General features: G+C 41.8%; 1 protein-coding gene across 2 annotated transcripts in view; it reads right to left on the bottom strand.

The window, feature by feature from the left end:
- The window catches only part of TAF2 (TATA-box binding protein associated factor 2), an 86,153-nt gene extending 63,846 nt beyond the window's left edge, over window positions 1-22,307 (bottom strand). For both annotated transcript variants that reach the window (XM_058668521.1, XM_058668522.1), the window contains exons 1-7: window positions 22,074-22,307; window positions 21,711-21,765; window positions 18,212-18,372; window positions 8,597-8,715; window positions 6,727-6,868; window positions 4,659-4,890; window positions 778-962 (exon numbers count right to left, since the gene is read on the bottom strand). In XM_058668521.1, coding sequence (XP_058524504.1) covers window positions 778-962; window positions 4,659-4,890; window positions 6,727-6,868; window positions 8,597-8,715; window positions 18,212-18,372; window positions 21,711-21,765; window positions 22,074-22,156 — 977 coding nt within the window. In that variant the 5' untranslated portion in view covers window positions 22,157-22,307. The remainder of the gene's footprint in view (window positions 1-777; window positions 963-4,658; window positions 4,891-6,726; window positions 6,869-8,596; window positions 8,716-18,211; window positions 18,373-21,710; window positions 21,766-22,073) is intronic.
- Between the last annotated feature and the right edge of the window lie 281 nt (window positions 22,308-22,588).

The following is a 22,588-nucleotide window of genomic DNA, read 5'->3' as shown; positions in this document are numbered from 1 at the left end:
TCATCATACAGGCAAAATTATTCTACTTTTACAAGAGTAAAATTTAAGTTAGATGTGAAAGTCATAAAATTCTCAAAGAACTTTCTGCTCTTTCCAAAATTTAGCTGAAACTCATCTTAGAATCTGTTGTTTAAAGCAAGGAATAAGATTTAGCATCTGTTTCCACAACAAACATCAATGACTTTTTTAGAGGGTGACGGCAGAAACTCGTATGTTAAGCAGAAGCTGATCCTTGTACGAAAGAGTCCTCTAATTTCAAATTCCTTTCCTAATAACTATTTTTTTTTTTTGCTCTCCTGTTTACCTTCAAATCCGTAATCCCATTATGGAGTCTCAGAGGCAGTATCACTAGCCCATTTTATAAACCCCAAAGTTTAGGCCCATAGTGGGTAAAATGCCTGAGCTCGAGACATAAAATCCGTATATTTGGAACTCTCAAACGAAGAGGAACCGGGATGTGAGGAGGGCAATAATGCCAAAAAGGAATACTTTTTTTGGCCCCATACATATCTGACAGGATCAGCAAGTTTTTAAATTGTGCTAGGAAACAAGAATATGAAAAGAATAAATGCCAGTTAATCCAAGATAAAGGTAATGGATCTTGAGCTATTTGAATTTTTTTCTTCATGGTTTTATACCTTTTAAAAATTAAAAAAACCCTGGGTTTTCTACAAATCCAGCCACAGCTAAATTTTAAGTTCAAAACTCCATATCAAAGCAAAGTAACCTTTCATCCTATCATTATCCTATTTTCGCATTTCAGAGCCAAATACCAACCTGAAAATGCTCATGGAAGCATAAGCAGCCACTTCGACATAGGCCTCATCAATGAACACAGTCTTAAAACAGGAATACGGATATCGACATGTAAGAATTTCTTCATAAAATTCAAAGACTTCATGAAGATATGATGTTGTATGTTTAAGCAACGGGAGAAGTTGTGGTAAACAAAAATGAGTAACCTGAAACACAAAATGCAGGCAAGACCACATGAGTAAAAGAGTCAAGTTGCTACAGTCCTCCTCCGATACCACAACTACACACTGTCTCCTTAGGATCACAAGCCAAACGCGGCATCAACGACAGGTGACTAACTACATCACCCCTGAGGTCATCTGTTTACTTTGTACAAGGTTAGAAAAGATGAGAAAATAGCATACGTTAAGTAAGTCTAAGACAAGAATAAGTTATGATGAGAGAAATGTAAGAAAGCTATTTTGAATATAATAAATATTAGGGTCAAATTCTAGAAGATCGTGAAAGCTATGTTAAAGAGTTTCAATTACTGTTAGGATCATGGAAGCAAGAAAAGGCTTTAATGGATAATAAAAATTCTTCTCACAGTAGTTTAGACATACAGAACAGAGGCTACCATAAGTATAGCATCTATATATTATTAATATTCAAAGCCCAGACTGCATTATAATAACCATTCCCTTGGTACACAAACAAAAAAGAAACATTATTCATCGAAAAGAAGGACTCTGGGGGGGAGCTGATGTGCAGTTAATCCACGGCTCGGAACAACTGCAGTGTGCATCGGTGCCCTGGCTCTTGCTTCCCGATCCTGTGTCTTGTAAGGCAGAGAACGATGCTCAAGTACCTGAGTCCCTGCCACCCACGTGAGGACTCAGGCCAAGTTCCTTGCTTCTAGCTCCAGCCCAGTCCAATTCTGCCTGCTACGGGCATTTGGGGATTAAGCCAGTGGATGGAAGACGGCTGCTTGTTTGCTTCTTTTTCTCTCTGTGACTCCCCTCCTCTAACTCCTTCAAATAAATAAATATTTAAAAACCAGAGAAAAAAGGAAAAATGCAGACAGTAAAACTTGAAATGAAAAGCAAATCTTAACTGTCACATTGCCCCCAAATTATTCCCCCAAGAAACAGAATAGGTACTGATCATATATTGCTTTTTACAAAGTTGATCATTTACCATTAAAAATAAAGTAGTTGCCAATCTTATGAGTGAACAATCTTTTTCTTCACAATATACTGCCACAGGCTTGGGGATTTCCCCTTCCAGCCACCCCACTTACCTCCTCCTAACTCCCCCCTCCCATATTATAATATTATATTCCTTCAGGAACAGTCACAAGTCCATCATTCTGCTATTAAAGTGCATCATGACACTGTAGGTATAGACAATGGTAGAGTCTAGCATCATATTCTCAAGATATATTTAACAGTACCACTGAGAGTCCATGTTTTCTTCTAGAGATGAATACTGCACTGCATCTTCCCTTCTCAGTATGTCTCCCTTATACAGTTCCTCTAGATGAATATGTACATGCTTACCTGCATTTACTGATCTTATATACTGCATGAAAGTTGCCTTACATTAGAGAGAACATACGATACTTGTCCTTTAGGGATTGGTTCATTTCTCTGAGCATAATGCTCTTTACTTGGGACCATTTTATCACAAATGATAGAATTTCATTATTTAAAGGCTTAATAGTATACCACAGAGTAGATGTATCATAGTTTCTTCAAAATGGATAAATTTCCAATACAATGATTGTCAGGACAACAAAGCAAACTATTTAGGAAAGTACAGCACATCTTTTTCACGGCTGATTTTACAAATATTATGAACATCCAAAAAGCAAATGTAAAAGTCACAGGGCCCGGTGGTGTGGCCTAGAGGCTAAAGTCCTCGCCTTCAACACGCCAGGATCCCATACAGGCACCAGTTCTAATCCTGGCAGCTCCACCTCCCATCCAGATCCCTGCTTGTGGCCTGGGAAAGCAGTCAAGGACGGCCCAAAGCCTTGGGACCCTGCACTCGCGTGGGAGACCCGGAAGAGGTTCCAGGTTCCTGGCTTCGGATCGGCGCAGCACCGGCCGTTTTGGTCACTTGGGGAGTGAATCAGTGGACGGAAGATCTTTCTGTCTCTCCTCCTCTCTGTATATCTGACTTTCCAATAAAAAATTAAAAAAAAAAAAAAGAGTCATATCAAGGACCTCCCTGCCAAAAATTGATTACTCAGGGCCCGGAGCGGTGACCTAGAGGCTAAAGTCCTTGACTTGTATGTGCCTGGATCCCATATGGGTGCCGGTTCTAATTCCAGCAGTCCCGCTTCCCAACTAGCTACCTGCTTTGGCCTGGGAAAGCAGTCAAGGGCAACGCAAAGCCTTGGGACCCCGCAGTCACATGGAAGACACAGAAGAAGCTCCTGGCTCCTGGCTTTTGATCAGCTCAGCACTGGCCTTGCGGTCACTTGGGGAGTAAATCATCAGATGGAAGATCTTCTTCTCTGTCCTCCTCTCTGTATATCTGACTTTGCAATAAAAATAAATAAATCTTAACAAAAATTGATTACTCCCCAATTTTTATTTGTCTAAAAGAAACGCTCTTGAGATACATATGTGGTCACAATATACACTATTAAAGTAAAAAAGAAAAATTAAGTTGAAAACATAAAAGCAGAGTTAATACACAGACGTGAGTCAGAGGGCAAGAGATGTTCCATCCACTGGCTGACACCCCAAATGGCTGCAACGACCAGGACTGGGCTACCCTGGAGCCAGGGCTTCTGGGTTTCCCACATCATGGCAGGGGGTTAAGCACCAGCGTTTTCCCAGGCACATTAGCAGGAACTGGATCAGAAGTAGAGCAGTCGGAACTTGAATCAATGCCTACATAGGCTGATGGTACTGCAGGTGGCTGCTTAACTTGCTATGCCACAGTACTGGGCCTCTCAAAAAAAATTTTTTAAGACTTATTTATTTTTATTGGAAAACTAGATATATAGAGAAGAGGAGAGACAGAGAGGAAGATCTTCCATCTGATGATTCACTCCCCAAGTGGCTGCAATGGCTTGAGCTGAGCCAATCTGAAGCCAGGAGCCTCTTCTGGGTCTCCCACGCAGGTGCAGGGTCCCAAAGCCAGGGCTGTCCTTGACTGCTTTCCCAGGCCACAAGCAGGGAGCTGGATGGGACATGGGACCACCGGGATTAGAACCAGAGCCGATGTTGGATCCCGGCACGTGCAAGGCGAAGACTTTAGACACTAGGCTAAAGCGCCAGATCCTGAAATATTATTTAATGCAAGTTCAGCAACCAAGAGAATTAATAACTGATAAATAATTTTCTAAGCAGCGCAACTCTCACAGTTGGGACAACCTAAAAGCTCTTTAGCCTATCACATGACACATGATCTTTATCATGTATCTATGACATGTGATCTCGACATATGACATGTGCTGAAAAGATACTGGAAGAACACTGCTTCAGACTGTTGTCCATGTATAAGCAGATATGGGAATAAACCTTGCTCTTTAATTTTGATTTTGCAATTTTTAATACTCTGCAAATAAGACTACAACAGTCATAACTAAACAACCAGGTAACAATCAGCAGTAAGCAGGATTCATTACAGTGAACAATCTATATTCTAGTCCAGGTGCACCTGAAGCTCTTTTTGGAACGATATACTCCCTACTGAAAACAAAACTTCGAAAATTCTAGTAAAACAACATTTTCAAAGGAATTCATTCCACGATACATACTACTAAATACATCAGATAAAAACTTTTGTTCTCTACTGGTAACTTGAGAGTTGAAAGACAAGTAAAGCTTAGTATTCTATCAATACTTCTCTTTTTATAAAGAGGGAAAGTGCGAAGAACAGTAAGAAGGGGCGCAACTACAACTTGCCTCGTGCATATACGGATCTACAAGGATTTCAAAAGGTCCAATGGCCAAGGCGATGTTTGACGCTGCTGTGGGAATGGCAAGCAGGTAATGGAAGGTCTTCTTCCTCATGTCATGGGTATACACTGTCTCCACCAAATCCCCATTGGAAACAGCCACCATGGCAGCATCAACTGTGAACTCTAACTTCCATGTACACAACTCAGAGTACGAATCAACACATGGGAACCAAAATCTAGGAAAAAATAAGACAGTAGAGAACATATATTGATATTGTAGTATAAACAGTTTTCCTTCTGTTATTGTAACATTTCTAGAAAATGCACAAAAACAAATTTTAGCTATTTAGTTACTGAAACCTTTCACCATGCAACTTTAAAGAATATTACCCAAAAAAAGTCCTTCTAAATATTCAACAAAAATTTTTTTAAAAGATTTTTTTTATTTTTATTGGAAAGGCAGATATAAAAAGAGGAAGATCTTCCATCCATTGATTCACTCCCCAAGTGAGTGCAACGGCCAGTGCTGCACCAATCAAAAGCCAGGAGCCAGGAACTTCCTCCAGGTCTCCGATGTGGGTGCAAAGTCCCAATGCTTTGGGCCATCCTCAACTGCTTTCCCAGGCCACAAGCAGGGAGCTGGATGGGAGGTGGAGCTGCCGGGATTAGAAATGGCGCCCATATGGGATCCTGGTGCATTCAAGGCAAGGACTCTAGCCTCTAGGCCACCATGTCAGACCCGCAACAGAAATTTTAACAAAATACATAACCTAGTACCTCTAAGCTCAAACCCTTAGAGTTAAGTAACTATTATTTTCCAATTTAAGTTAATTTGCATGTTCACATTAGTCAGTTTCAATGTAGCATTCACTTCAACAAAGCTAAAAACTACTAAAATTGTACAAAACAATTAATGCTCGGAATTTTCCATGTGTAAAGAAATATTTTTTTAAATATGGTGCTCTGGGCACGGCACGGTGGCCTGGCAGCCTGGGTCCTATATGGGCGCTGGCTCTGGTCCAGGCAGTCCCACTTCCCATCCGGCTCCCGACTTGTGGCCTGGGAGGGTGGTCAGGGGCAGTCTGAGTCCTTGGGACTATGTACCTGTGTGGGAGGCCCAGAGGAGGCTCCAGGCTCCTGGCTTCACATCAGCGTAGTTCTGGCCATTGCAGCCACTTGGGGAGTGTATCATTGGATGGAGGATCTTCCTCTCTGTCTCTCCTCCTCTCTGTATATTTAGCTATTCAATGAAAAATGAATGAATCTTTAAGAATAAAAATCTTTAAATATTATGCTCTGCAGAAATTCAAACTGAGTGCTGGTAAAGCTAGATCATTATGCTCAACTGTGTATCACTATGGGTCAGTTCTTACTATGTCCCAGGGCCAGAACTTGGTACTAAAACATAAATGAGGATCAAATATTATCCTTTGGAGAAGCTAATAACCTGAAGAAAACATGCAAATTACATAAGTATTCCAGTAATACCTGGTGAACTACAGAGGTATGCGAACGAATAAACTACCATCACATACACAATGAGGCAGGTAAACCTCATAAGCAACGTTGAACAAAAAAGCCTGATATAAACAGAATAATGCATGTTATTCTATTTATTTAAATTTTTTTTTTAAAAAAGGTATAATTAATCTACAGTATCTTAGAAACCAGGACAGTGGGACAGAAGGCTGCTAGCTGTCAAGGTCATGAACCAAGTGACTGGCGGGTGGTCTTCGTACTGCTGGTAACATGCTCTACTTTGAGTGTGATTTAGATGGGTCTGTTCACCTGTGTAAACTTACCAAACTTTACACTTGAAATGTGTATAATTTGCTGCATGTAAAAGAACTGCTGAGATGATTATTTTAGAATGAACGTTACAAAACCCAAAAACGAGCAAGACACAAGATAGTGGGATGACTAATGAATGATGATTTGCAAGAGATTTAGCCTTCGGGCAATGAAGCTCAGCCTTCTCATTTTACACTAAATAGATACACTGCACACACACACATCAAAAATGTAATTTTCAAAGGAAGTTAACTGACATAACTTGGCAATCTGGCATTTACCTTGTGGAATTCTGATAGCCACAAGAGAACACGTGAGCACCTCTCTCCGCCATACTTCCCTCTACGCTGGGGACCACAAAATGAAGACCGCCTTTGGGTTGATCCAAAGAAAAATTTATGTGTATCTTCAGGACCTTTAACTCTGCAACACAAACAGACATTCACTGATACGTAAGTAAGTAGCAGTGGTCCAAAAAGAAGGGCGAAGGCTAGCACGGAACACAACTGGCATCAGGAGGTGAGCTTTATGTGAGAAATCATACTGCTTATTCTAGAGCTTGATCACCTCCCGGCTAGTTCAGCGGGCATCCTCTCTTGTTCCTTGTCAATCTAATCACTGCTCGCTGCTTTTTACATTAATACCTCTGATCATTCTCCTCTCAGCATTTCTGAAAATCTATAACATCGGAAGAAAAAAGTTCAAAATTCCCACACTGGACACTTAAGTCCATAAGACTAAAAAAAAAAGTTCCTTCTAATTTCCTCCCAAATATTACAATCATTTATTTCTAAATCTTGGACTTTTACGCCTGGCCCTCAAACTGAGTACTGAGTAGGTCCCTCCCAACACTACCTCCAAACCTACACACACACACACACACACATCCAGCATAACACAAAATCCTTTACTTTCGTATTTTGGCCATTAATATTATTGTTGTTGTTATTGTTATTATTAAAGACAGATTTTACAGAGAGAAGCCTTGTAACTGCTGATTCACTCGTCAAATGGCTGCAATAGCCAAAGTTGAGCTGATCTCTAGCTGGGAGACAGGAGCTCCCCCCAGCCTCCCATGTGGGTGCAGGGGCCTAAGGGATTGGGCCATCCTCTGCTGCTTTTCAGACTATAAAGAGAGAGCTGGATTAAAAGTTGAATAGCTTTTAACCAGGACATGAACTGGCACTCCTATGGGGAGCCAGCAATTCCAAGTAGAAGATTAGCCTGTGATACCACTGTGCCAGCCCAACTGGCAATTTTTTATGATGATATATAACAGATGCTTACATGTAATAATTATATTGGCCATAATTTTATACAAAGGGAAGGAAAGATTTAGAAATATACTCAAAAGGATGCAGAATGAACATCAAGAACTCTGTTTCAGCTTGCATTTTACAACTAGCTACATTAACTTCAGCAGGTCACTTACTCTTACAGGACCTGGTTATTTTTTTAACAAATGGAGAAATTATACTAGGTAATTTTTAAGATCTTTTCTGCTATAAAATACTATCATCGTAAACTGATTTGATAATTTTAAACCCTCAAATATCTAACAATTGTTCTGTCTTCAAAAATTTTAAAAATCTCTGGCTTTTTAAAAAATTTTTACTTATTTATTAGAAAGCCAGAGACAGAGCTCTCTCACCTGGGACTCAAACCAGTGCTCTAACATGGACTACCTGTGCTACATTCAGCAGCTTATTAACCCATTGTGCAACGACACCAGGGTGGTCCAGGCTGAAGCCAGGAGCCAGGAACTCAGTCTAGGGCTTCCACCTGGTGGCAGGAATCCAGCTACTTGAGTCATCACTCTGCCTCCCAGGAGCAGCACTATGCGGAAGCAGGTCCAGGATAGACGCTGGCACTGGGAGATGGGATACAGGGCCCAAAGCAACATCTGAACAACAACGCCAAACACGGAGCCCTGTCTTTCACTTAAAAACATAGTGAAATGAGTTTGTTTTTGTTGAAGCTTTTGACTGATGATTTTACTGTTAGGAAGTGTTTCTCGCAAACTGAAATTCTAATCCCTTCTGCATTTCAATTGGTTACTTTATAATTTTGGTATCATTAATTTTCACACAAAATTCTTAATCTCTGAATCCAACATGATTTTAGTGTAAAGTCATATTCCTGAAGCCTTACCGTCAACATGTTTCCACAGCTCGGAAGGAACCTTAATACACAGTTCTCCATTTCCTGCGTCAGGATCCACGGCACTTACTGCAGCTGCATAAGCATTGGAAAAATAATTGAGATTCCTCCTAGGGGAATAAAAAGAGCCAACTTTTAATAACAACATGCCATATATTTCGTCAACCCCTTTGTTATGTGTTATTTGGCACCTCTTTTCCTCACACAATTCATGAGCACACATTTTTAGCCAAGTAACTATTGCTCTACTTAACATGTTAAGAGCTATTTTTAAAATGGTATGTATTGGGTCCGGCGACGTGGCCTAGCAGCTAAAGTCCTCGCCTTGAACGCCCTGGTTCTAATCCCAGCAGCTCCACTTCCATCCAGATCCCTGCTTGTGGCCTGGGAAAGCAGTCAAGGACGGCCCAAAGCTTTGGGACCCTGCACCCGCGTGGGAGACCCGGAAGAGGTTCCAGGTTCCAGGCTTCGGATCGGCGCACACCGGCCCGTTGCGGCTCACTTGGGGAGTGAATCATCGGACGGAAGATCTTCTTCTCTGTCTCTCCTCCTCTCTGTATATCTGACTTTGTAATAAAATAAATAAATCTTTTAAAAAAAAAGGTATGTATTATAATATTTTCTCTTAATTATGAAATGCCAAAGTCACTACACTTGTCTGATATATGTGTAAAAACCTATACAACTAAAAAATAATAGCTCTTTTTATCAATCTAGCAAAAATTCAACAAGTTCTACAGTTCCAGTTTTTTTTTTTTTTTTTTTAATTATTTGAAAGCGTGACAGAGGAAAATGGACAAACAAGAGAATCTTCCATCTGCTGGTTCACTTCCCAAATGGTTGCCAATGGCCAGCGCTGGCCAGACAGAAGTCAGAATCCTAGAATTTTCATCTGGGTCTTTCATAGTAGTAGTGGTCCAAGCACTTGGACCATCTGCTGCTTTTCCAGGCCTGGCAACAGGAAGTAGAGCAGGTGGGACTCAAACCAGTGCTCTAATATGGGATACCTGTCTTGCAACCAGCAGCTTAACCCATTGTGCCGCAACACCAGCCAAGTTTTATAATCTGATTTCAAGATGTGTAAAACCACTAAAAACAGCAATTACTTCCTTGAAACAACTATGTATCTCCAGCACCGAGTGCAAACTTTTGCACTCACCACGGTTGAGTTTCTCAATAAATATTTGTTCAATAGTTATTTATCCCTGTTTCCCACAGAAATATGACAATATGTTCTCACATAACTTCGTAACTCTTTCATGAAACAAATTACACACATGAACTTAGTTAATATGGAAATTAAAAAAAAATCAACATGGGATGAAAAGAGAAGGAAAACAAAATGTAGAAACAAACAGCATGAGCCGACGCTGGCTAAGCACCTTCTGTGAGTCCATCAACAACTAGAGCATGCCTCTAACTTAATGAAACTTTTTCAATGTTCATTTCTTGTCATTTCTGAAGGCAGAGTGATGGGGAGGGAGGGATCTTTCATCCCTGGTTTACTTTCCCAATGTCCACAACATTCAGGGCTGGACCAGGTGGAGCCAGGCTTCCATCCAGGTCATCTCATACCCAGGTGCCAGTGACCCATCACTTTTCACCTGCTAGGATGAATTACATGATGCTGCACTGAAAGTGGAGGGGCCAGGACTCATCCCTGCACTCCATCATGGGACACAGGCCTCCCAACAGCTGTTGCCTAGAGACCATTTCTCCCGTATCTCCAACTATCTCCCTATTAATGAGGAAAGAGGTAATATTCCTATGCCTTTAATTGATATTCAGCTATAAAACATGAGGCTTTGAAAGCATTTAACACTGTCTATATTTTAGCAATTTCTTTCTGATAAAAATGTAAAATATAAATTACAAAAACCTTAGAACTATGGGCCTGGTGCGGTAGCCTAGTGACCAAAGTGCTTGCCCTGCATGTGTACGGATCCCATATGGGTGCCAGTTCATATCGCGGCTGCTGCATTTCCCATCCAGCTCCCTGCCTGTAGCCTGAGGAAGCAGTCAAGGGTGGCCCAAGCTTTGAAATCCAGCACAAGCATGGGAGAACCAGAAGTAACTCCTGGCTCCTGGCTTCAGATCAGCTCAGCTCTGGCTCTTTCGTCCACTTGGGGTGTGAACCAGTGGATGGAAGATCTTTCTCTCTGGCTCTCCTCTCTGTAAATCTGACTTTCCAAGAAAAATAAATAAAGCTTAAAAAAAAAAACTGGAGAATCGAGATGGCAGAATAGGGTAAGGACACATTTAAACAGACAGAGAAATATTAGCCAGTGTGAAAGCAAAGAGGGCACATTCCAGAAAACAGGAGGATGAAACTACAGCAGAGGGGTACCTGGAGACTGACAGATCCAGGAAAGCAGCCGACACAACAGTGTGGTGTTGCAGTTACTGATACCCCACAGACATTCAGCGAGAGGTGATCTGAATTGCACTGGCAACCAGAACTAAACCAGCAACCAGGAAAATAACACCAACTATGGCATTGTATAGGTCAAAATAAGTCCATGTGGCCCTCAGACCTAATGGCCAACAGGTTCCTGCAAGATCACCACCAACAACCAGCTTTATAGGACACCTGGTATCTCCCTAATCCTGACAACTGCTCCAACCAAAAGTGGGAAAAAGGTTGTACAGACAACAGTGCAGCCTCAGCATGTTTCACAGGAGGTAGAGAGTGGTGAGCCAGGAGTTGGGGCTACGGAGACCATGGCAGAAATCTAACATAAGAACCAGACCTGGAACTCGCTGGAGGGAGGGGCACAACTAACTCCAATGAAAGAGCCATGTACCAACTGCAATAAGTAAAACAGAACTGTAGACCTGCGGGTGACACAGCTTAAAAAACCTTCCCCAAGGAGAAGAGTCTGATAACCAGAAGTGCAATGACCAAGAGCAAAAGACAACACAGAGGCACAATGAATATTATTGAGGACTCCCCTGCAAAGACCTCAGAGTTCACTGAGGAATATACCTAGAAAATGGGAAATAAAGAATTCAAAACACTTGTTATAAAACTTATCAACAACGAGACGCATATAAAGCAGGCATTCAAGGAATTCAAGGAATACGTCACACTGGAAATGAATCAAACGAAAGTGTTATATCAGAAATGAAGAATACAGTGCAGCAAATGAAAAGTACAGTGGAGGGTCTCCAAAATAGAATAAAGGAGGCAGAAGAAAGAATCTTACAGTTGGAAGATACTTCCTGTCACCAAACAAACAAAAAGCCGGAAGCAGAGCTGGGTCAGGCTAAAAAAAAGCATTCAAGAATTGGAAGATACTATTAAAGGGCCCAATATAAGAGTTACGGGAGTTGCAGAAGGTGCGGAAAAAGAAGCTGGGTTTACAAATGTATTTAATGAAATAATGAGGGAAATTTTCCCTAATCTGGAGAAAGAATTGGGGAACAACATCCAGCAGGGACACAGAACTCCCAACAGGCTTAACCAAAAGCGATCTTCACCACCACACATGATCATCAAACTCTCTTCAATTGAACATAAGGAAAAGATCTTTAAACGTGCACGTGAAAAAAATCAACTGACATATAAAGAATCCCAATTAAATTCACAGGAGACCTCTCAGGGGAAACTCTATAGGCAAGAGAATGGAATAACATATTCCAGATTCTAAAAGCAAAAATTTATTGGCCCAGGATTATGTACCCAGCAAAATTTTCCTTTGTCTTTGAAAATGAAATAAAATTCTTCCACAGTAAAAAAACTTAAAAGAATATGCCTCTTTCAAACCTGCCCTACAAATGATACTTAACAGATGTTCTCTTGACAGAGAAAAGGAATAGCACTCACCAAAACCAAAAGCAAATGCAAAGAACATCCCAGTAAGGTGACAACAGAAGACTAAACCAATGAACAACCCATTGCTAAAATGAGAGAACCAAATTACCATCTATTTGTATTAACCCTGAATGTAAATGGCTTCAACTCATCAATCAAACATCATAGATTAGTAGACTGGATTTAAAAACTAAACCCATCTATTTGTTGCCTACAGGAGACACTTTTCACCAACGAAATTCAGTGGAAACTATATCCCATAGATTTTGATTTTTTTTGTTAGTTTCACTTCTTCAAAACACTTTCTTCTGAATGAATTCTTCAATGACTCATAGATCATAGTAATAGTCATTTTCTGCAAGAAGGTTCTCGATTTTCATTTCTTCAGCGACACATTAGTCATTCAGTAATAGGTTATTTAACTTCATGGTGTTGTTAATTTTTTTTTCCTGTTGTTCTTGTTTTGCAGCTTTTTCATTCAAGGGGATGTACAGTAACTGTGCAATGGAGACTATCATACCCAGATGTGAGGATACAATGCAGTATGCATCCCTAGTTCCAGACAAAGATGGACTCCCCATGAAACTGTTTACTGTATCTTGACACTAGGATGCTGGACTCTCTGCCATGCTCCAGGCCTACAATGATGGACATATGACTGTATATGAAGAACTATACTATAGTAATGATATAGGGGAACTCAGGGAGGGGGGAAGGACTTGGGGAGGGGATAAAGGAAATCCCAGAGCCTATGGAACTGTATCATAAAATAACAAAAAAAAAAAAGAAAAAAAATACTTTAGAACTATAAAAAATTGTATTATTTTAAAAACATGTCACACAGCAAAAGCATACTGTACACAGTTCTATAAATTGTACAGCATAACCTGGTTCAGGGAACCACCCACACAACAATGATATAAAACACGTTCCTGTGTCACTCTAAATAGAAGTGCACTTACAGATCATCACCTTTTGAGATTGGCTTGTCTTACTAAATTATCACTGAAATTCATCCAAGGCTTTTTCTTTTGTCATATATATAAAAATTGTTCCTTTTTACCACTGAGTCATATTACAATTCACAAATTGTACCGAGTTGTTTATTCATTCACCAACTACAGCACATTCATGTTGTTTGCAGGTCTTGGCTGTAACGACGATGCTGCTGAGAACATGTGGCAGCAGTTGCTGTGTGGAAGAGAGTCTCTTTTCTGTGGTGTAAACACCCAGTCATCGTGCCGACTCATCTGGCAAGCACATGGTGAATTTCGAGGACCTGCCAAGCTGTGTCCCAGAACAGCTGTATCATTCTGCACTTCCTCCAGCAATATATCGGTGTCAGCTGTTCCAAATCCTTAACTTAAAAACTTGCTAATTTTAAAGGCTGATATACTTATTATTAGCTTATAACTTACTCTCAATAAAACATCCAAAACACGCAAATTGAGATGATTATAGAATCTGTATTTCTCTTTCTGCTATGTGAAATTCAAAAATTAAAAATTAACAGGTAAAGGGCCTGGTGGCATGGCCTAGCAGCTAAAGTCCTCGCCTTGAACGCCCCGGGATCCCATATGGGCACCGGTTCTAATCCCGGCAGCTCCACTTCCCATCCAGATCCCTGCTTGTGACCTGAGAAAGCAGCAGAGGATGACCCAAAGCCTTGGGACCCTGCACCCAAGTGGGAGACCTGGAAATAAGTTCCTCCTGGCTCCTGGCTCTGATCGGCATAGCACCAGCCATTGCACTCACTTGGGGAGTGAATCATTGGATGGAAGATCTTTCTCTCTGTCTCTCCTCCTCTTTGTATATCTGACTTTGCAAGAAAAATAAAATAAATATTTAACAACAAAATTAACTGCTGTACAATGCGAAAGCCAGCTTTAAATATTGTATACTTCAGTACTTAGGTTCTCTAAGGGAAAAATTACTTTCACTTAATCTCATTTCCTGAGAAAATGTACTTGTTAAAACAGAAACTGTAGAACTCTATTTTAAATTTGATTCAGTAGGTTTGGAGTAATGCTTGGGAATTTGCAGTTTTAACAAGTTCCCAAGAGATGCTGATACTGCTTATCTGAGCAGGCAACGTGAGAACCACTACTTCAAGGCCATATTACATAGCTAAATAAGGAAAAACACTACCTTACTAAAGAGTTTATAATCAAGTTTTGACATTCCACCTTCAAGCACGAAGAATCACAAAAATGACCTTAAAACTCTGAAAAAATAAGCATCCTCAAATATAGATGATGGTATTTAAATTATTAAAGATCATATTAAGATCCAATTAGGTAAAACGATAACAGCCACAAGAATAGTAAGTAATCGGGCCCGGCCACGTGGTCTAGTGGCTAAAGTCCTTGCCTTGAACGCACCAGGATCCCATATGACCGCCAGTTCTAATCCCGGCAGCTCCACTTCCATCCAGATCCCTGCTTGTGGCCTGGGAAAGCAGTCGAGGATGGCCCAAAGCTTTGGGACCCTGCACCCGTGTGGGAGACCTGGAAATAAGTTCCTGGTACCCGGCTTCGAATCAGCCCAGCACCGGCCATTGTGGTCACTTGGGGAGTGAATGATCGGACGGAAGATCTTCCTCTCTGTCTCTCCTCCTCTCTGTATATCTGACTTTGCAATAAAAATAACTAAATCTTTAAAAAAAAAAAAAAGAATAGTAAGTAATCCTATTTGCCTAAGAAAATCGAAAAGGGGGAAAAAAACTTATCTGTGCCAAGATATTCACTTGACATTATTTATAACTGCAAAGGCTTCAAACTATTTAAGAATAATCATGCAAGACAAAATATACTAAGTAAATGAAATATCACCTGACAATCAAAATGACAGTGATCCCTTCATGTATCTGTGTCTGTAGATAGACACACAATGTATGCATAATGGAAACAAAATACTAAATGCAAAATAAAAAACACAACAAAAACTCATCATATTAAGTTTACTGAAAAAGTAATCCTCAGAGATGCAGTATTTATTTCAATAAAATGGAACACTATTCAGCTATTAAAAAAACGAAATGCAGTTCTTTGTGGCCAAATGGGCCCTACTGGAAACCATTATGGTAAGGGAAATAAGCCAATCCCAAAAGGTTAGATATCACATGTCTGCCTTAATTTAAGATGAAATAATGTCAATCCAAAAAATAGTACCTGTAAATTGTAATATTATGTCAACCTCAAACAGCCTGTATCACATGCAATAAGATATTGTGATGTAACCAATGAACCAACAATCAATGTGAATCAGACTGCTTATGATCTACATCAAAGAACTGAAAAGCCTGATATGATTTTAATACCATATGTTATTCCTTAATGGGTGGGGAGAACAGAGAAATCTTCCACCTTCTTAGAATGTGTGAGGAAGATGTTAAGTATGACCTATCAAGAATATAACAGGTAACTTATAGACAGCAGAATCGAACCAGCATTTGACAGTAGCAAAACTTTAAAGACATACAGAGAGAATCAGGAGCAATCCTGACAGCCTCTTAACAGGAGGTCATATGCACAGAGCAGGGAGTTTGACCCCAGAGTGGAGCAGGAGGACAGGAGGAGGCTTGTATCCCAACCCTGGAGACTCCCGGATCCTCACCTAGGACTATCAGCACAGGCACCAAGGGCTATATCCCCACTGCCAAGGAGACCACGGGGAATTGGAGTGCCCTCATAGGTCGAGAACTCTGAGGTCATCCACTCCCTTTTGGAACCCCCACACAGGATGGAAGGAGTCCAAATCCTTTCTTACAGGATCCAGTGTCAGTGGAACAGCAGCCAGGAGCCCTGAGCGGTCCTCAGAAACAGAAGAACAGTAAACTTTCTTCAGGACTCATGAGAGGAGCTGTCTCTGGTCCTTACTTAGTTCCAACTTTGGCTCTCCAACCTCTCTTGCAATGACCATCAAGGTCGCTCCGGAGGGCTCTCCTCCAAAAAAACCAGATTAGATAGACAGATAAAAACAAGGAAAGCTTAGAACCAGACAGGAAATGGTCAGCGTGGACTCACATATACCTTACTAGGTAGGACACAAAGATAAGTTACTCCTCACTAGAGTATTGAAGATTTTTCTGCACACCCTTTCTAAAACTGTTCTGCACCCCAATTGTTAACATAGGTCTTGTTAGAGTTATAAGCCTGTTTGGACTAACCTAAAATTTACCAAGTTCAGTAAAAATCATGCTTCAATACTATACGCTGCTAAATACAAAAATGAAGATAGACATGAGACAGCTGAATAATACCCTATAACCATTTTAACGTGTATAACAGCCAGTTGTGTATAAACTAAACTTGAAATGTCAATGAAGTAGTTACAGGATGTGGTTAAGAACTTGCATTTTCTAACATATGGGTTACTCAATACCATGTCAATTAACTCCATAATGTTGTAAATTGTTGTTGATGTTATGTTGTGGCTTTTCATTGGAGGGGATGATATTCTGCCAGCTCTAATTTCAGTCCAGGGATGGTCTCCCAATGAAACTGTTGAATTTATCTGAACAATAAGATGCTGTACTTTATGCATGGTACATGCTCGCAATGAAGGAATCATGACTGGATATGAACTGTACTACTGCAACAATGCAGAGGAATCCTACATGGGGAAATCCCAGAGCCTATGAAACTGTGTCACAAAATAAAATTTTAAAAATAAATAAATAAATAAAATGGATGGAAATTTTTAGACACAGTACTTTTCTAACATTTTAAAGTAAGCAGAATATTTTATGAACCTTTGAAAATAACTTCTGGTCTATAGGTTATGGTGACCAACTAACCCATCAAAAATTAGTTTTTGGCGCAGCACTGTGGTACAGCCCAGTTAAGCAGTCACTGCCCGCCATGCTGACATCCCATACAATTACAGGTTCAATTCCTGTTTGATTTAGTTCTGATCCAGCAGCCCTGATAACGTGTCTAGGAAAGCAGTGAAAATGCCGCAAATACTTGGGTCCCTGTAAAGCATGTAAGAGCCCTAGGTGGAGTTTAGCTCTCCTGGCCTTGGTCTTGTCCAGCCCTGGACTTTGCCATTTCAGGAATGAATCAGCAAACAGAAGTTTCTCTGTCCCTCTCTCTCATAACTCTACCTTTCAAATAACATAAATGAAAAAATTTTTAAAGAAATTGTTTTCAATATTTAAAAATTAGTTCATTAAAAGCAGAAAAATTGATGAAAAATAATCTACTTCTGTTCCCAGATAATATATCTTAAAGACCGTAATACAAAGAGCTTATTGTATTACACAGCGCTGACAAAACCACTGAACCAAATGTACAGAGCAGCATATGCAATAGAAATCAAAGTAGTGGGCCTGGCGGTGTGGCCTAGTGGCTAAAGTCCTCGCCTTGAAAGCCCCGGGATCCCATATGGGCACCGGTTCTACTCCCGGCAGCTCCACTTCCCATCCAGCTCCCTGCTTGTGGCCTGGGAAAGCAGTTGAGGACGGCCCAATGCACTGGGACACTGCACCCGCGTGGGAGACCTGGAAGAGGTTCCTGGTTCCCAGCTTCGGATCGGCGCGCATCGGCCCGTTGCGGCTCACTTGGGGAGTGAATCATCGGACGGAAGATCTTCCTCTCTGTCTCTCCTCCTCTGTGTATATCTGGCTGTAATAAAATGAATAAATCTTTAAAAAAAAAAGAAATCAAAGTAGAGTATAAAATGAAGAGAGAGAAACTATCTAAGCAAAACCAATAGAATAAAAAGTAATCCAGATACTAAATAAGAAACCAGATAGAAATGCTGACTTTCAGTTAACATATGCAACTTACTGTTTTGATTCATTGTGGCAAACTTCCAAGGTTGGATCATTATAAATAAAAGCAGCTTCCAAATCGTTGACCCTTACTCGGTATATTCTACACTGTTTACTGTTCAACTTGATTCTATTCAAGTTCGCAACGGTAGGAAATATAGTCAGTTCCACATATCCCTGTAAACAGAAAGAAAACAACTTTATTGCGACAATTAGTGTATTTTATTTATTATTTATTTTTTACAGATTTACTTATTTTTATTGCAAAGTCAGATATATATAGAGGAGGGGAGACAAAGAAGATCTTCTGTCCATTGATTCACTACCCAAGCGACCTCAATGGCCAAAGTTGAGCCAATCCAAAGCCAGGAGCCCAGAGCCTCTTCCAGGTCCCCCACACGGGTGCAGGGTCCCAAGGCTTTGGGACATCCTCGACTGCTTTCCCAAGCCACAGAGAGCTGGATGGGAAGCGAGGCTGCCAAGATTAGAACCAGCGCCCATATGGGATCCCGGTGCATCTAAGGCAAGGACTTTAGCTGCTAGGCCCTATTGATTATTTAATTTTAATACAGGATTTATTTAACTTGAAAGGCAGAATTACAAAGAAAGAAAGAGAGGGAGAGGCAGAGAGAGACAGACTTTCCATCTACAGTTTGCTCTCCTGAGTGGCCACAAAGGCCAGGGCAGTGACAATGGCTCTATAGGTTGCATTTCTGCCACACAGGTGGGAATCCTGCAATGGCGTCCAGGAAGCTGGCTTTGCACACTAAGCACCAGCTGCTGCCTCTTGACTGCTGTGAGCATTCAGCGGTAGGACTGTCACTCTCTGTGTGCCTCAGGCTTAACAAAATTTGGAAGAAATGATTATCCTAGGTTTCTGCAGCCCAGGGTCTCCTGACTCCTATTTAACCATTCTGGCCAACTTCCTTGTGTACAACTTCATACTCCCCAGACCATTTCACTTTGCTTCTCTTCTCATGCAAGCCATCCTGAGTGAGCTTTGCAACACCCTGCAAGACCAGCTGTATGCTGGGATCAGTGTTATGTGTAGCAGGTCAAACAGCTGGCTGCAGTGCTAGCATTCCAGCTCACATTCCAGCTGCTCTGACACTTCACTTCCCTGCACTCCCATCTTCTCTTCCTGCCTCCTGTTCCCTTTCCTCCTGCCGCCCCTTCCACTTCTTCTTCACCCTGTTACCTTGTTTTCTCTCCATCATCCCCGCTGAAGTTGTTCCCTTAAGTCATTAATGATCTTTGAATTATGAAAACCAGAAGCCTCACGGTTCCTCCCATTCTATTTTCTCCTTCTGCCATATTTGGTAACACTGTTCTCGGGTCCCCACACCCACATGGGAGACCCAGCAGCCGCTGGCACCTGGCTTTGGCCAGGCCCAAATAAGAGCATTACAGCCATTTGGGGACGCAAGACATACTTCCCTCTCTCTCTTAATCTATAACTCTTTCAAATAAATACAGACAAAGGATTGATGGAAAAAAGTAAGAAGCAAGGAAAGGAGGGAGAAAAAGAGGGAAGCAGGGAGGGAGGGAGGAAAGTAACAAATGTAGCAACGTGACAGAGCTCAACAGAATTAATTTTAGACTGTGCAAACTCCGACAATAATGTTGGCGCTAAAACCAGAATACTAAGATCTGGGGAGGGTCAGTGTTCAAGGACAAAAACAACAACACAAAACGTCTTGCTTTACAGCACACCAACAGCAGCTACCTACGGCTTTGAGATCACTCCGTCACCCTGCGCCATCTCCCCTGCCTCAGCACCGCCAAGTGCTCCCCAGAATTTTATCACTCACTCTGCGTTATTTTTTTCTATTTACACTGTTCCAAGAGATCACATCTATCTCTGTTAAGACCTAACGCCATGTTGTCCACGTACTGTTCAGCTATATAGCCTTTCTCTACTAATCTTAAAAGTATTTAGGTAATACCATTCTGGGTGGACACAGAAGATCAAAGCAAACACAGAAAATCAATGCTTTCATAAAAAGCATAATAGAGGGTACCAGTGCAGTAGCCTAGCGGCTAAATTCCTCATCTTGAACGCACCAGGATCCCATATGAGCGCAGGTTCTAATCCCTGTGTTCCCACTTCCCATCCAGCTCCCTGCTTGTAGCTTGGGAAAGCAGATGAGGACGGCCCAAAGCTTTGGGACCCTGGACCCATGTGGGAGACCAGGAAGAAGCTCCTGGCTCCTGGCTTCAGATGGGCTCAACTTTGGCCATTGACGTCACTTGGGAAGTAAATCAATGGACAAAAGCTCATCCTCTCTGCCTCTCCTATCTGTATATCTGCTTTTCCAATAAAAATAAATAAACCGCCAAAAAAATGTTTAATAGAGTATTATACAGTAGGGGAGAAATGAGATATCGAATAGCATCCAAACATTACATAATATAATAAAATTCACAAATATTTTATCATGGTTCACAAGACCCCACATAACCCAGTCCTGGCTTATTCCTCTAATCTCATCCATTCTTTTTGTCTTTTAGTCACACTGGTCCTCTGACTGCTCAAAGACATCTTTATTTCAAGAGAAACGATTTGTCTTACAGGCTCACAGGGCACAGTGAGAGCATAGTCACATGGCATAAACAGAGCGAGGTAGGAGAGGAACAGAGGAAACAACCATTCGAAGTGTCCAGTCAAAAAAAAAAAGCTTCAATGACCAAATGGCATCTCAACAATGACTTGCATGAAATGACAACACAAACATGAGGAACAGTCTTCCAGATAAAGGGAAGACCAAGTCAAAACTCCCAACACCAGAATGAAGTAATTAAAATCAAGGAGCAGCCGCAAACCCAGAATGGTCAGGGAAGACAAAACAGCAGAAGGCTCACAGAATATTCCAGGACCACCTCGTAGGTCATGGCAAAGAACTGTGGATTTTATTGTGTGGTATCTACCTGTTAAGATCCAGTAATCCTTTATCTACAATACTGTTCTAATTCTCTCTGCCTTAAAGATATCACTGTTTTAATTAGATGACAAATGTTCTAAAACCTTATGACTATGCAGTATCCCTTATACCATCATCCAAGAATTAGGACACACGAAGGGGCCTCTGAGTAACAAAGTCGTGAGGCAGTCACCATGGGCTTACTCTTGTTTCACACACATTTCTAGAAAATGTCTGCTTACACAGACTTTCCTACACCACAAAAGGAATCAAACTCTAACCAAGAGAAAGCAGCATAAGGGGACACCCAAGTTACCAAAAACTACTGAGGCTCAAGCCACCTGTACCAATGTGTAACCCATGCTAATCTTCCTACAGTTACCACACTGGGTGATGTGGTGTAAACAGGGTCAATGTAGCCCACATTGGCTAAAGAACAATGCCAGGGCTAACAGAGGTCGGCAGAGTGACAGGCAGGCCTTCTCTCCGAATATCTCTGATCCGGCTTTGGTTGAAGCCATGGAGTGCAGGACTGACTATTATACCGTGAAGGATGTATCTGGGGCGTCTTACAGCTGCCGGGAAGAAACTTACCACGACAGATTTTCTCTGGAAGTTTATGTTGTTGATGCAGACGACCTGATGGGTTGTATATGAAAAAAACAAAAACAGACGTTTCAATTAGTCAGTGAAAGCCCAGTACTCTCCCAAGTGGAAGTAAGGGCTACATTCATTTGACAGCCTTACTCAGAAGCATATTGGCTTTGTTTTAAATCAGGCACGAGCCACAAAAGGCAGGTTTATTTAGGGGAAAATACAGTTTTAGAACCGTAAGGGAAAGTGTTCGCCCTACAAACACCATTGTCACCACAGCGAATGGATGCTCGTTTTCTGGTCTCCCAGACCCACCGCGTCGGTTTCGCCGATCAGGAAAAAGAAAATGTAGCCAATACTTATAATTTATAAGGCCGTGGGCTTTCGAAGCCCTTGTCTCCTTTCTTCCTGTTCATTCTGGCGGGTTCTGAGCCGGTGGGCGGCATGGGGCGGTCCGGCGGAGCTCGAGGGGCTGCGGACACACGCTCGCCGCCCAGACACTGCCCCGCCGGGTCGCCGCCGCCTCCAACCTCCCCTTCGATGCGGCTCCTGACGGCCGCCGCTGGATTCCAGTCACACAGCACTTCCCACACACGAATCACAAAACCAACTCCGCCGACATCTTGCCGGGCGCCTCCGACCTCCGGCGTCAGCGGAAGTGCGGCGGTGACAGGGGGCGGAGCCAGGAGGCCGCGTCCGGGGGCGGGGCCTGCGCGGCTGGGACTGGCTGGATGTGGATCCCCCGGGTGGGAAGAGCAGTAACTGAGCCAAGTAAGGTGTTAGAATACACGTCCAGCGCGACCTTGCTAAGAGTGGAGGAGGCAGGTGTAACCTGGTGCCCTCCCCCAAGGAGGAGTGAGCCGTGTGAACCCTTGGGG

This window comes from Ochotona princeps, chromosome 9 (assembly GCF_030435755.1).
Source record: "Ochotona princeps isolate mOchPri1 chromosome 9, mOchPri1.hap1, whole genome shotgun sequence".
In the NCBI taxonomy this organism is placed as follows: Eukaryota; Metazoa; Chordata; class Mammalia; order Lagomorpha; family Ochotonidae; genus Ochotona; species Ochotona princeps.
Note: the sequence above shows the minus strand (reverse complement) of the source record. Positions and strands in the feature narration are given on the sequence as shown.